The 16053-nt window shown below is 46.7% G+C and overlaps 1 protein-coding gene across 8 annotated transcripts in view; it reads left to right on the top strand.

The window, feature by feature from the left end:
- LOC119181217 (DNA excision repair protein ERCC-6) overlaps positions 1-16053 on the top strand; it is a 794400-nt gene that overhangs the window by 439892 nt on the left and 338455 nt on the right. For 7 of the 8 annotated variants that reach the window (XM_075882812.1, XM_075882811.1, XM_075882810.1 and 4 more), the window contains one exon: positions 11164-11334. The exons of the other annotated variant lie outside the window; for it this stretch is intronic. In XM_075882812.1, coding sequence (XP_075738927.1) covers positions 11164-11334 — 171 coding nt within the window. The remainder of the gene's footprint in view (positions 1-11163; positions 11335-16053) is intronic. 8 annotated transcript variants of the gene reach the window in all.

Here is a 16053-nt window from a genome sequence, read left to right as displayed (position 1 = left end):
CGCCAGTCAGATCCGACCAGCCCATCTTTTCTTGGAGAGCAGAGACCACGGAAAAGCGATGTGGGGCGTACACCTGACAGGACACTGCTCTGTTTTCACTGCGGAGAAGCTGGGCATTTTTACCGACACTGTCCATACCGAAGGGTCGGTCTGCGTGAATTTTCTGTGTATGCTCCATGCCCGCGTAATGGTGAAAGGGCTATAGAAATAGAGGAGTACCTTTCAAGGCACGGATATCCAGCCGCTAGCTTCCAGCACCAGCCAAGGTCACCAGCGCCAAATCGTTTTCGATCGCCAAGTCCGCGACGTTCAAGTTCACCACCAAATTCACGAAACCATCGGTCAACGAGCCCGCCTCAGGAAAACTGAAGCCAGCGACCTGGGGAGGCAAGGCCGCTGATGTCTGACAGAGCAAAGATCCTCCGTCAAGGCCCCAGCGAAGTAGCGACGAGCAGAAAATGACGACGAATATAAGTAAAGAAAAAATTTCTTCAGACTTGCATGTTACTATGGACGGACGGGAATTTAACGTATTGGTTGATACTGGTGCCGATTATTCATTCGTAAGCTATGCAATCGCAAAAGATCTAAAGAAAGTTTTGACGCCTTGGAGTGGACAAAAGATACGCACGACTGGGGGCCATCTGATAACACCTCTGGGAAGATGCACCGCCAGGATCGGCATTCAGGGTGCCACTTATGTCGCTGATTTTTTAGTTCTACCAGAATTCTCGAGAGACGTAATAATCGGAATGGATTTCCTGCTAGATAGCTGCGCCATAATAAACCTGCAGAATTCTAGTATTTTTTTTTTGACAAAGCTGGCCATAGAAGAGGAGACGGGAAGTTCTGCGTTGAGTGTTATCGACGGCGACGTAATCATACCACCACGATGCAGCGTCCTGGTTGGCGTAAGGAAGGACGCATTCGTCGACTCTGAAGGAATAGCGGATGGCAATGTCGAGCTGCTGCTAAAGAAAGGTATTTGCATAGCTCGAGGCATTATTCGCTTACGTGGTGGGCTTGCCAACGTACTGCTCACTAATTTCGGAAATGAAATTCAGCATGTCGCAAAAGACACTGCCATCGCTTTTCTACACAGCTTTACTGAAGTTACCGACTTATGTGCCATTGCGTCAGAGCCGCCTACTTCGGAAACTACGCATGACCTTAGAACATCAGTTTCAATCAGCCGAAGTCTATCGCCAGCCGAGAGGAAAATCCTGGAAGACCTGATAGATGAATTCGCAGAATGTTTTTCCACCTCATCAAAAGTACGTCGCACGCAGATCGTGAAGCACAGGATTATAACAGAGGAAACAACCAGGCCGGTGTATCAACGCCCTTACAGAGTTTCGCAGAGAGAACGGGAGGTTATAAAGAGCCAGGTGCAGGATATGTTGCAGGATGATGTCATTCAGCCATCTAGCAGCCCGTGGGCATCGCCGGTAGTTCTCGTGAGAAAAAAAAGACAACAGGTTGAGATTCTGTGTAGACTACCGGAAACTAAACAGCGTAACGAAGCGGGATGTATACTCCTTACCGCGTATTGATGACACATTGGATCGGCTACGGCACGCCAGATATTTCTCTTCACTCGACTTAAAAAGCGGATATTGGCAAATCGAAGTAGATGAAAGAGACCGTGAAAAGACCGCTTTCGTATCTCCCGATGGCATGTACGAGTTTAAAGCACTATCTTTCGGCCTCTGTTGTACGCCAGCGACATTCCAGCGCATGATGGACAGTGTCCTCATGGGGCTGAAGTGGCAGTCATGCCTAGTCTACTTGGACGATATTGTGGTATTCTCTACGACGTTTGACCAACACGTAGAGAGACTGCGGTCACTACTTCAAACTCTCCAGTCGGCCGGCTTGACAATCAAACCAGAGAAGTGCCAGTTCGGCTCCGACAAGCTTAGTTTTCTTGGACACGTATAGCGCGGAAGGTGTTGGCCCTGATCCTGTCAAGACTGCGGCAGTGGCAGGATTCCGAAAGCCCAGAGACAAGAAAGAGGTGCGTCGATTTTTGGGCTTATGCGCTTACTACAGACGATTTGTAGAAAATTTCCCGAAAACCGACGAACCTCTAAACAAACTCACAAAAGACGAAGAATCATTCGCTTGGGGTGCAGAATAAGAAACAGCTTTCAACGAATTAAAGCAACATTTGCAAAGCCCGCCGATCCTTGCCCACTTCGACGAGACCGCTGACCCGGAACTCCATACAGACGCAAGCAATATTGGTCTCGGTGCAGTACTCGTACAATGGCAAAATGGAGAAAAAGAAGTGATAGCTTACGCCAGCCGTACCCTCTCAAAAGCCGAAAAAAACTTTCCCGCGACAGAAAAAGAGTGTTTGGCACTGGTATGGGCTATCAGCAAGTTCAGACCATACCTCTACGGAAGGCTGTTCCGTGCTGTCAGCGACCACCACTCATTTTGCTGGCTGGCGAACTTAAAAGACCCGTCGGGACGTCTTGCCAGATGGAGCCTCCGACTGCAAGAATACGACATTACTGTTGTATACCGGTCTGGGCGAAAACACAATGATGCCGATTCCTTATCACGCTCGCCACTTGACTCTACTCCTTCAGAAGAAGACGACTCGACACTTCTCTGTGTGATGGAAGCCTCAGATATTTCGGAGCATCAACGAGCTGACGCAGAACTGCTCCCATTGATCAAACACCTCGAAGGGCGTGCCCGCCAGGTCCCACGTGTATTTAATTATCTTCATTCTGTCTTCGTAAAAATGTGCTATACAAAAGGAACTTCGGGCATAACAAAGAGAAATTCTTACCCGTCGTTTCGTTAGCAATGACACCCGAAATCCTAGAAGCTTGTCATGATGAATCATCGTCTGGTCACTTGGGCGTCAGCCGGACATTTGCCAAAATTCATCAGAAGTATTACTGGCCCAAGCTGCTGGCGTCCGTGCAGCAATATGTGAAGACATGTCGCGAATGTCAAAGGCGCAAAAGACCACCACTGAAGACGGCCGGCCTGCTCCAGCTCATAAAACCGCCTGCTACACCATTTTAACAAGTTGGAATGGTTCTTCTTGGACCCTTCCCAATGTCATCATCGGGCAAGAGGTGGATCGTAGTCGCCACCAACTACTTAACGCGGTATGCTGAAACCGGCTGCCTTGAGCGAGGAACAGCAGCTGAAGTAGCCAAGTTTTTCGTGCACAGCATAGTTCTTCGACATGGCGCCCCAAAGGTAGTAATCACCGACCAAAGAATAGCCTTCACGTCAGAGTTGATGCAATGTTTGATGATAATGACGAACACCAGCCATAGGAAAAGCACTGCGTACCATCCCCGAGCGAATGGGTTAACGGAACGCTTAAATCGCACGATCGCTGACATGCTGTCGACGTACGTGGACTTAGAGCATAAAACGTGGGATGAAATCCTGCCTTACGCAACGTTCGCTTATAATACGGCCCTCCAAGAGACCACCCGCGTCACCCCATTTCAGCTTGTCTATGGTCGCATAGTCAATTCAACTCTCGACGCCATTCTCCCAGTCGACAATGACCACTACGAGCCATCTGACATTGACGAATTTCTGCAGAAAGCTAAAGAAGCACGCCAGTTGGCAAGGCACCGAATACGTCAACAACAGTTCAAGGATGCGGACTACTACAACCTGCACCGCAGGGGATTCAAGTACCAGCCAGGTGATCAAGTATAGATCTGGACACCAATACGACGACGCGGCCTGTCAGAAAAGCTCCTTTGACGGTACTTTGGTCCATACAAGGTCTTTTGCCGGCTAAGTGACCTAACTCATGAAGTTACCTAACCGCCGGCTAAGTAGTGACCTAACTCACGAACAAGAGCGCTCGAAATGGCAAAACCATGCGGAGGTCGTCCACGTTGTCCGTATGAAGCTATACCGCGAAAGAGAATGAAACATCTACCCCCTCGACTATTAACCTTCCGAATTCACGCATCGAGACGATGCGCATTTCGGAGGGGGAGTAATGTCACAGAGATTGCTCCTACTAATTATTTTACAAAGAGGACCAAAGGGACGTTATGTGAGCGTCTACAGTGCCTTGCAACCAACGAGGCTCTATGTGGGCGTCTGCAGTGCCTCGGAACCGACGAGACACTATGTGGGCGTCTACTGTGCCTCGTGCCTGCTCACGCATCTTGGGCAGAGCAGCGCATGCCTCTGGTGTACGAGCACGAGCCGGGAGGACTGATGGAGTGGTTGTTGAGAAAAGGACACGTAGGCGGAGCACTTTTAGTAGACTCTTCTTTGTGACATAGCCACTTTTCTGGGCACAAGTTTGCCCTCAATAGATCATTGTGTGTGTTCCCCCTCTTGTATTACGTGACAATATGCTCTGGCAGTGCCCCTAGTTACGGGGCCCAAGTTAGCTCACAGAAGAGGATTGGGACTCAGACTTACGAAGTGCGAAGTTACTACCACAACTAAAAGCTGTCCAGAGAGCCAAGATGCTATTGTGAGGTTAGGCCTCCCCATTCCTACGTGGGAGCTGCCCGCAACATTGCTATAAAAGAGTAGCGTTTCTCAGGACTCATTATAGTTCTTCGTCTGTCTAGATTCGATCCTAACTGTGTGAATTGCTAGGTTTCTATATCTGATTACGCTGAAGTGTTCTATCTCTGGAAGAACCTGAACTATTGGGAAATCTAGTTATTCGTGCGCTGAAGCATCGGCCATTTAATTTGATTTCAACCCACAGTTATCGGGGATCCATGCTAACTTTAGGTGTTTCAGCTGAGGCGCAACTAAATACTTGAACGTCTTGAAGGCACGAAAGTTGTGTGAAACTCGGCCATTGACAGACTGAGGGTCGAAGCTTTTAGGGACGCAACCCTTCGAGATCTTCACATTATTTTTTCCGGGCTTTTTTTGGGGGGAAGGGGGATGAACTTTTACAACCACTTTGGCAAGCTCTCGGGATATGTCCTTTTTTTGTCACAGTTAAAACAGGTTGCATCCACAGGAGGCATGCATCACTCCTGTGAGAATCGGGTGAACTTGATCTTAGTACACATTCTCATTTAGCATTTTGTCCTGTTTCTTCTATTTCTTCCTTGTTGTTTTTGTTCTTTTTTTATATGCGAAGCAGCTTAGGGTCGAGCTCAATATGGTGTGCTACGTGACCACCCTTGATGCGCGCGTGCGTATGCTCGCCCTCTTTCTTCTCTCCTATGCTCCACCCTCTCTCGCCTTACAACGCTGATGAAGGGAGCGTCTGCTAACCTATGCTTGCTCCCCCCTCTTTCTCCTCGAAAGGTTTCTCCCCACGACGTTTACTCCCCCACTCTCTTTCCTCTTTTGCCTTGGAACGCTGACGCAGACAGCATCTGCTAGCGAGTTACTTGATTGAAAAAAACAGTCTGCTCGTGCTGCACAACTATTCACTGGCCACCCCATATATATAGACACTATATTGGGATCCCCAAGGTAGTGCCGGTGGAAGATTTTTCCTGTGCATTGTTGAACAATAAAACTTCACAGCGTGCCCATTAACTAAAAGGTACTGCAGGTCTCTGTGTCCAATCGCAGTCTTCTGTCATTGCCTATTAGCAGCGATTGGCAGTGAGGTCAGTTGAAGTTGAAGTGAGGGCAAGTTTTCAAGAGCGTTTCCTAGAAGAGAAGCATTCAAGCTCAGTGATAGAAGTGCTGTTCCAAACTGCTACAAAAGAGAAGGGCTGCTTCATGCTCCTCTAAAGTGCAATATTTATTAGTAACTGCTCCGAGCCTGCTCTGAAGTGATGTCGGGGAAACTTAAAACAGTGAAGCTTAAACATGTGACCATTCACTGTTGCTTCTGGCACTTAGGATGACAAGGGAGCGGCGTTGTTTTGATCCTCAAACAAATGGACAATACCTGGCGGCCTATGTCCACCAGGTATTGTCTCTCCTAGCAGGAGGGTGAGGCGTCGTGCTGCCATGACGCGGTAAGCCGTTTAGGAGACGACGACAAATGGAACATTTTCCTTGCAAGGGACAGCGGGGGGCAGCTGCAAATCGCCCTGCTAGTTGAACGAGCATTTGGCGGACCCTTTTGAGCTTGGTTGCAGCGGCCCTTTTGATGTATGCTGTCAAGAGTTTCAGACCCCTCACCCAGCGGCAGACACACACGACGAGGAAGAGCCACGTTGGTGACACATGGGGTGCTGTTACCACACCTCAGTATAGGACGTTCATGTGGGCTGTGCATGCTCATCACTCGCGACGGTTATGTGTGATCCATGATTGGACAGTGCCATCTGCACGCTTTTCCTCATCTAGGGATCTGGGGACAACATACTCTTTATAATGAGCCACCCGGCTTATTCGAAAGAGCGCCATGCAGAGGCACGCCTTGTAGAGGAGCTCACTTTGTACATTATGTAAGTAAACCCTCTTTAATAAGTCAACTTTCTCCTGCCTCGACATCTTCGTCTCCAATTTCCGGTGCTGCAAGCCGCAGTCGCAACACCACCAAACCTAAATGAAAACAAAAACAAGCTGTATGCTGTCATCTAGTATACAGCTTGTATAGTACTAGCTGTGTACTAGAATATTGACAATGCTACATGTACTCGCATTTTCTATATATAGTTGTATATTTGTACCTTACAAGCAGACTATTTTGGTGAAATGTGTGTGAGACTACTTTGTCGTACTAGTCGCTCTGTGACAACTTTGACATCTTACTGATTACATTTAGCTTTTTCACCACCTTTGATCTCAAGCGTTTATGTCCCAAGAACAAGCACCTTTAAGTGATAATAAATGTTAATTCATATAGCTTACCTAATTTTGAAAATTTATATGTTGGTTACTTTCGCAAAATATAAAATCAACACTTAGTGTTCAAAGACCATCCATCTGCCTAATGATGATTCTTGCAGTATGCAGTGATTATTTATGTGCAAGATGTTTAATAAAAAATGACAGAACCCACGTACAGAGGGAATCAATGATATGCGAAGCACGAATGAGAGAGATTGATATGTAACTTTAAAATCAGCACAACGTTGCGTGGTGAACGGCCGTAGTGCCTAGTAAACACAAGTAGACGTGTTATATGCTTTTACGTATCTAGTTAAGATAAAAGTATGTTGTTTATAGTCGGTTAACGCCGGCACCTTTAACGTTTGCAATACCAGCACCAGCAGTGGTAGGCGAGTAAATTATGCCATGCATGACTTCCATGTCATGAGTATCATGCTTGAGCTTGGCATTTGTGTTCGACGTCCATTCATGTCCCGTAATACCTAATTTGGTATATGTGAAGCTAGCGAAACGGCTGCAAATGCATCATGAGCATGGTATGCAGTCAAGCTCTTACATGACATGCATGTTATGATGACCATTGTATTAATACTGATTGTTGGCATAGCTGGTACTTGCTTACTGACATGCTTTGGCCGCAAATAACACACACACAAAGTAAAGAAACACTCAATGACAAGCACAAGCCGCTTGTGCTTGTTGTTGAGTGTTTCTGTATTTTGTGTGTGTGTTATTTGTGGCCAAAGCATGTCAGTAAGCATGATGACCATGTTTGGACGTGTCATATACCTTTGTCGTTTGTTCGCGTCACGTAATACAAATTTTGGTATATGTGAAGCTAGAGAAATGGTCCTGAGCGCACCTTGAGCGTGGCGTGTAGTCATGTTTTACATGACACGCATATCATGATTATCATGTTTGGACGTATCATTTACCTTCGTCGTCTGTTAACGTCACGTAATAATGAGTTTCGTATATGTGAAGCTAGTGAAACGGCCTCGAGCGCATCATAAGCGTTGCATGTAGTCATGTTCTTACATGACATGCGTGTCATGATTACCATGTTTGCACCAATCATATACCTACGCTGTTCATTCACGTCAGGTAATACCAAATTTGGTATATGTGAAGCTAGCGAAACTGCCCCGAACGCCTCATGAGCGTGGCATGTAGTCATGTTCTTGACACGCATGTCACGATTTCTACAATAGGGCCTGTTACTTAAGTTCGCCATTCAGTCATGTCATACCTTACCAGTTTTGCAATATGTCATATAAACCTGATCACCGCAAGAGTAGCAAGATCATAAAATGTAAATCATGGCATTCATGACATACATATCATGCTAGGGTTAAAGCTTGGGTGAGTTGGTTCATATACATATTAAAAAACCCAGCGCAAAAATGGCAGGAAAGAAAGCAGGAGACAGGACAGAGCGCTGACTTACAACTAATTTTTATTTAGTGATGGGAACACATATATATCATGGCAGGCAAATAACACATGTCTACCACAGTATCACAAATGTCGCATGAACGTCATCATCACCGTGTCGCCACTCTGTCACCGCAAACGTGCTCATCCCAAAGATAATTGATATACATATGATTTTCATGTTATGATTAGAAAGTTATGCTCGTCGTACAGTCCTATTATGCCGTACCAATTTCGGTCCAGATCCCATTTTCGAAACGGCCAGGGGAGCTGAAAGTTGTAGGCGGCTAGATAAATACGTGGACAGACAGACAGACAGACAGACAGCAGGCAGGCAGGCAGGCAGGCAGGCGGGCAGGCGGGCAGGCGGGCAGGCGGGCAGGCGGGCAGGCGGGCAGGCGGGCAGGCGGGCAGGCGGGCAGGCGGGCAGGCGGGCAGGCGGGCAGGCGGGCAGGCGGGCAGGCGGGCAGGCGGGCAGGCGGGCAGGCGGGCAGGCGGGCAGGCGGGCAGGCGGGCAGGCGGGCAGGCGGGCAGGCGGGCAGGCGGGCAGGCGGGCAGGCGGGTAGGTGGGCAGGCGGGTAGGTAGGTAGGTAGGTAGGTTCAAACTTGTTGAAGTTCTCTAAGAAATGCTTTACATTTAATAAGTAATATATATTGTCACAAGGTCATGACGTAGACCAAAGCAGCAGACTCCATGTTCTGATGAAACTTTTTTTTCAGCTGAACTTGAGGGGAGTAAACCGAAAGTCAGATTACAGCAACACACGGGCACTGATAGCGGCGAACAGAGCGTCAGTCGGTGATCAGCTGACAAGCGGAGAAGCGCGTCAGCATTTATACATTTGCCATCGAATATTCTAGGGTTATCGCTAGCAGCCACGTAAGTTCCAGAATAATCTGTAAGGTTCGCGAAGTGGGCGTAATCTTAATGGAATGATCTACTCTAGTCTCGAAGCTTCGTGAACACTGCAACCATAGTTTGCACTGAGAATTACATACAGTGTAACAGGGTGACAACTAAACTTGAAAAAGGAACGTGCCATAGCCCCCCTCTGAAAAGGGATCATCCCGATGCTCTAACAAGAGATGAAAGTACAATAATAATGCAAGGAAGTACACGCAATAAATTATGATACAGCAATAACCACAATAAAGTATGCTCTTTTAGTTCGTTAACCTGCATGGATCGGCTTGAGGCGCTCGACATTGACGACTTCAGGTCGGGATCAGCGCCATTGAGAGTTTGTGATACAGGCGGGGACAACCTCGTAATTGAGTGGGCCAAGACGTCGAACAATTTTGTATGGTTCGAAGTACTGTCGCAATATTAGGCTTAATTATGCATTAACTCCAGAAGTCGTTTGATATATTTTGCTATCTGCTATGCAAAACACCAGTAGCTGCTTCAGGCTAGATTTTTTTCTGCTCCAAAAACAGTAAAATCTGCTCCAAAATGTCACTTTCATCACTGCAAGCTTAATTTCAAAAACTTTGGACTGAACACGTTTGACGAACATTCTAGTCTGTAAGTGTTCTTGGATAGTTTATGCATAAGATTGCATTGTAGTGCAAGTGGTTGTTTGGGGTGGTTTTTTTAAATGTATTGGAGTACCTTGTGAGTTGCGTTGTATTTGACAATTGCCGAGTGTGCATGTTTGTTTGTTGCTTATACTGCCATATCTCAGAATATAATTTGTTTTCTTATTCACTGTCGGCTCTGACTCAACCTTTGGACCGCAACTGGTGTTCGCTGGCAGACCAAACGAACCAACACTAAATTCTTTGTGGTTTTGTTGGGCATTTCAGGGGCCCGATACTTCAGCTCTTGGAATCAGCCCGGCGATTGCCTCTTTATTAAAGAACGAGTGACACCTGGGGAAATGGGTCCCCGCTGCCTCAGCTTTAGTCATGTCGAAAGTCACCGGCTTTGCCTATTGCCGAAAAGTAGTGGTCTTCACTGAGGAAATTTCAGAAACACTTGCCTTTCAGATTGAAGAATGACAGCTTCAAGTCTCATCTTTCATCGCCATTTGTTTTGCAATGTGGGTTCATGCGAAAAGGAGCAGACAAGTTTTCGAGGAATGAGCGATGTTTATTGCCTTATGTTCATCGTTGCATGGCCGGTCCCAATAAGCTGCTGGCAGGTCACGGCGCAAGCGTTTTATTTTGGCATGCTTAGCGTTACCGACTTGACTATCAACAGCAGTGCTCAGCTGGACACCACAGACTGCATTGAGATAAGGGTGGAAGCAACACATGTCTTTCACATCATTGTATGAAAACAGATGTGTTGTGGGGTGACCTCCACCTCTTCATTATCTAGTCTGGCATCACAGGCCTGCACACTGCACCACTTCTTTGATAAGCAACACCGAAGAAATACGTCAGTGGCGGTGGCTACAAAACCAAGCTGCCAAGCTTTGAAGAGAATTGTTACTTCAGTACCCAGATGAGTGTAGATTCAGCATGCTCTGCTGCTGCTGCTGTTAATTGCTCAAGCTTTCTTTACAGCTTTATCTTTGTGACATATCCACCACCAAGTGCCAAAGACAGTGCAGACAACAGGACAAAGAGTGTCCCGGTTGTTCTTCGTTCCGTTGTCTCCATTTTTTTGCCACAATGTTCATGAGCCAACTAGACCGCCCTTGTGTATCCACCTCTGTCGCAGATCTAGGGATGCATAATTGGAACTCCATTTTGAAAAATAGATTATTAGATCATCCCTTTTTGAGAAAATGTGTGGCCCTTCCACTATTTTGAACTGTTTTTATTTGCCCAATGAGGGTGAATGAAAAGTGTATGCATGCGTATTTAATAAAGCTTTTAAATGAAAGCATGGGTGTGCATTCTTTATTCTCCATTTTGAATTTTGCGCCATAACCAGGAAAGGGCTATCTTTCACCATAAGAGGGGCTCAGCATTTCATCGGTGCGCTTCCATCCCTGTCTTTCTCAGGAGTCCCTGGTGAAGCAGATGACCAAGGAGAACGGCGTGCTGGTCACCTCGTACGCCTGTGTCTCCAAGATGTCTGGGCTGCTGCTCAAGCACGAGTGGCACTACGTGATCCTGGACGAGGGCCACAAGATCCGCAACCCTGACGCTCAGACTACGCTTGCCTGCAAACAGGTGCGAGAAGATGTGCTAGGAAAGCTTTTTGTCGGGCTAAAGACACTTACCATCAAGGAAGAAAATTAAAGATGCCCGTTCTGTCCTTTCAGTTTACACCATGTGTTGCCAGTGCTGCACTGTTCTCTGCAGTGGTTACGGTGCTCAGCTGCCGATCCTCAGGTTCGATAAAATATGCGGCGGTTGCATTTCAATGAAGACGAAATACTAGAAACTCATATGCTGTGCAATGTAGTGCACTAAATGGCATTCACAAAACCCTAAGGAGAAATTTTGGAAGCGTTCTGCATTAACTCCTTTAATGTTCAATTTTTTCTAAAGCTTCCCTGACCAAAATTGCCTATTTTTTAAAAGCAAAGCATTTCTTAGTGAACTTCGGCGACTGAGCAACTTTGATCTACCTACCTACTTTCCTACCTATCTACTTACCGCTAATCTTTCTATACCTCGTACAAACAAATTTTCACTGTTCCTGCCTTCGTTATTTCCATCTTTTTCTTTCTTTTCTCCTTTTTCTTTTTTTTTGGAGTTCTGGTTGAGCCCCAAAACTGGCCTTGCGGCACTCACTGGCTGCACCGAACTGGGACTGCCTGCTCCCTGCCTCGCGCCTGGATTTCAGACGATTCTGGTGCCTTCGCTTGCATGAAGCACAGTGAAAGGTACAGGCGCATTGGTTCTTCTCTGGAACTTTTGGCCGAGGGTGAATGAATTTGTGGCTGAAAGAAAGGAGAAGGCACTGTTTTCTGCAGCCCATGCGGGAGCACGGCTTAGCGCCTTAAGGGGGGGAGGGGGGTGTGTTGAGTGGAGAAAAAAGTTTAGGAGTAGGTAGGAAGAGAAGGTTTGGAGAAACTTGTGTGACGGCCATGGCAGGTAGAGCGGAATGCGGTCATGAGCTGGTGGCAGGGCAGTCCAAGTAGTAGGACCTGGGAGTGTGGGGCTGCAAGCATTACCAAAAGGTAATACTTGCAGCCCCTTTAACTTTACTCTCTTTAGCTCTTACTCCTCTTTCTGTGTCAGAAAGAAATAAAATAAACTTCAAATTTCAAATAAATGAGATATTCGAGCGTTCTACAGATTCTATGATAGCCCCGTGTAATCCAAGTATTCCAAGAGGCTCCTGAAGGCTGGTTCCTGGCAGGTTACCAGAAACAGCAAGTTGTCCTGGCTGCGTTGCAAGCCGCGGCATCGTGCCTTCTTTCCCGATCACATTCCACGCTTCTCTCTGACCACCCAGCCTCCGCTCTGGAGAACTTCCTTTTACCATCTCTCCCCCAACTGCCAGCACTTCGAAGCCTGGCAGAGTTCCTTGAAGAGACGGGAATCGCGACCTACAGCTAAGACTGGGTCTCTTTCCATCACTTCCCTGCTGCCGGCTTGCTGTTTATGCCATTGAGCAAGCCTCGTCATGTCTAAAAACACCTTCTTTCCTCTACCCACTTTCATCCCACTTCCCCTTCACAAGACACTGCGCTGTGTGCTCCCTATTAGGCTGCAGAAATTAGGTGTTTTTTCTTTTTCGAACCACACATTCATTCATGCCGGTGGCTGTTTCAAGGTGGCAAGGAGGTTGACTCGCCACCGCTCTGTGTATGATGCGGTGCCACGCCGTCTTTCATGGTTGTTTTTTTCGTTGTGCGCGCTTGCAAGGGGAACCCGCTGGCGACGCGGCTGCTTTTCGTCGTTCGAAGGCGCGCTCGTTTTGTGACACTCTGACAGCTTTGCCTTGTCCGGTACCCAATTATGGATATCCGACGCTTCTTCAGGTGTCCACGGATGTCTGACAGAGTGTCACGAAGCTGTACGGCGGATGATTCTAGTGTGGTGTGTGACAATTTTGCAGAATTTTATCAGCCTAGTGATGCAGACTTTCACTATTAAACAGTGTCTGAGCTCGCTGCCACCATGAAAGAGGTTCCACCATCAGTGAGCTACCATCACACAGTAAGCCTCGATGATACATCACCTTGCTTGGGAATAAATAACATTGACAACAGCAAGCAAACTAACATTTCTCGAGAATATAGCTTGGGAGAGTTTCTAGACAAAGCTGGACACGCTGGCATCCCAGACAACTTTAAGTTACGCTTTCTGACTAATTCAAGGTCGCCAAATGCTACACATGACTTTAAGATAGATGTAACACCTGGAAAGAGGACTTTTTGCTGCCAATAGCTGGAAGATTACGCCTCTTGGCTTGCGTACTCAGCGACACTGAAAGGCGCCCTTTGTCGTTTTTGCGTCACATTTCCTCCAAACGTTCATCGGGGCACTTAAAGTAGCTTTATCGTGCGCACTTTCAGTAACTAGAAAAAGATGCACGAGGCGTGCAGGGATTATGTGAAATCCCTATGGCACCAGGAAACAATGGCCACCTCGCATGAGTTCATGGGTGTGATGTCAGGCAAGGTATTACCCATTGTTCAGCAGCTAAACAAAGCCCTGCAGGAGCAAGTTGAAAGAAACCACCAGAAACTAATTCTGATCATTTCCACCATTATGTTTTGGGCAACGCATGACTCTCCAGTATGTGGGGAGCAACCTGACAGTGGAGTTTTTAATGATCTTCTTGACTTTCGTGTAGAAGCAGGAGATACTCTGCTTCAAGAACACTTTGCATCTTCTCCTCGTAATGCAGAATACACTTTAGTCCGAGTCTAGAACGAGATCATCACAAGCTGTGGCGACATCCTGAGAGAGGAACTAGTGGCTGAAGTTGACACAGCGTTTGCTTTTTCTGTCCTTGCCGACAAAAGTGCAGATATTGCAGGAACAGAGCCGATGTCTATAGGCATTTGCTTCAATGACAAGGAAGAAACGAATGCCTGCGTTCGAGAGCATTTTATATGATTTGTGGAGTTGAATCAGCTGAACTCAGCTTGCATCGCCTCCGCAATCTTGAATTTTTTAAAGGATGCTTGGCTAAATCTTTCGAACCTCGTTGGAAAGTGGTTTGATGTGTGCTCCACAATGGCTGGAAGAAAAGCTAGAGTTGAAAGAATAATACAGAAAGAGCTTCCAAAGTCATTATTTTTTCACTGCACAAGCCACAGACTGAATCTCATGATCAACGACTTGAACTAAGTCTCATAAATTCGCAGCATAATATGAATCTTCAAGCAAACCATAAACTTCTTCCTTGAGAGCGTACTTCGAAGGAAATTGGTTCCCAACATTCGGATGCTGTGTGAAACAAGGTGGTCTGCAAAATACAAGTCAATTAGGATCTTCTGAGAACTATCATTGAACTTATTTACAGCGCAACACTAGAAAAAATACAGGACAGGGAAAGAGCAAAAGAGAACGAAAAGACGGCGCTCTCTTTTGCTCCTTCCCTGTCGTGTATTTTTTCTAGTGTTGCGCTGTAAGTAAGTTCACGATGGATCCTAACTAATTGGCCCAACTTACCGTCTTACTCTTCAGAGAACATTACGGGGCCATAGTTGAAGCACTCGAGGCGCTCTCATCAATGAAGTCAACCTCGAGTGCTTCAACTAGGCAACGAGCTCACATCCTCTACTGTGCAACGACAAGCTCATCTTTCATTGTCAGCTTGCACATTGTAGCGAAGTACAGCACCCGACTGTAACCTGTTACGAACGTTCTGCAGAGTGTTACTATGAACTTTCATCGGTACACAACCGCATCACTGAGCTGCAGAATATATTTCGGGACCACCAGACCAACGCTTAAGAGCAGTTCTTTGACATAATTGAGAGCAGCAAGTGAGGCAGCCAATCGCTTAAACATATTAATATCTGTGCTAAGGCAATCCTCTCGTCAGACCCACCGAGACAACTACAGGATACAGTCGCCAAAGAAATATACCGCGTGGCAATATATGCGCCTTACTTGGACTCTCTCACTGCTTCCTTGGCTCGCCGCTTTTCTGACACTAATGAGAAGAACTTCAAGCTTCTCCTGCTTCATCCAGCAAAAATGAAGTCTTTGAGCCTTGTTGAGTTTGCTGACCTTGCTGATGAACTCCAAGAATTATATATCATCGAAAACTTCAAGGAAGGAAGCATATCTTGGTACGAGATGTGGCACCACAAAACTAGGGACACCCCTGAGTTAACTTATTCTGAACTTTTGCTTCAGGCCAAGACATTCTTCCCCGCTGTCGCAAAAGCCATTGAGGTAGCTCTGCCAGTTAGCACCTGCACCGTCAAACGCTCCTTCAGTACGATGAGGAGAGTCAAAACATAGCTACGCTCAACAATGACAAATGACAATTTTTACAGCCTTTGTATGATAAGTGTGCACCGAGAGCATGTTATGAAACACAAGGATGAATTTATCACGCGTGTCATCACGCAATTTCCCAGAGACGGTTGCAGCTACTATTCAAAGAAAACTGACGGACTGGACAACAGTTTTATATTGGTGACCATGTTGTGCTTTGCGTTGGTGATCAGTTCGTGCAAGTTGAAATCACGCATGCAGCGAGACTGGTCATGCACTCTTCTTCACCGAGAGGTGCTAACAATGCACTTGCTCTAGGACAAGTTGGTGCCTCAGTTTGCTAAACATGTTAATTTTGTGCAAAGCTTAGGCATGAAAAAAAAAAGCGTCTTCGCTCACTGTGCTACCACTGCGGTGAAGCTGGGCACACATACCGTTGCTGCCAGTATCGCTAGATGAGACTACGTGGTTTCGCCATGGACGCGCCGCGTCGACAGCAAATTGAAAGACCACGTGACATCACCGACTATCTCGCCG

The sequence above is a fragment of the Rhipicephalus microplus genome, unplaced genomic scaffold (genome assembly GCF_043290135.1).
Source record: "Rhipicephalus microplus isolate Deutch F79 unplaced genomic scaffold, USDA_Rmic scaffold_14, whole genome shotgun sequence".
NCBI classification, from domain to species: domain Eukaryota; kingdom Metazoa; phylum Arthropoda; class Arachnida; order Ixodida; family Ixodidae; genus Rhipicephalus; species Rhipicephalus microplus.
Note: the sequence above shows the minus strand (reverse complement) of the source record. Positions and strands in the feature narration are given on the sequence as shown.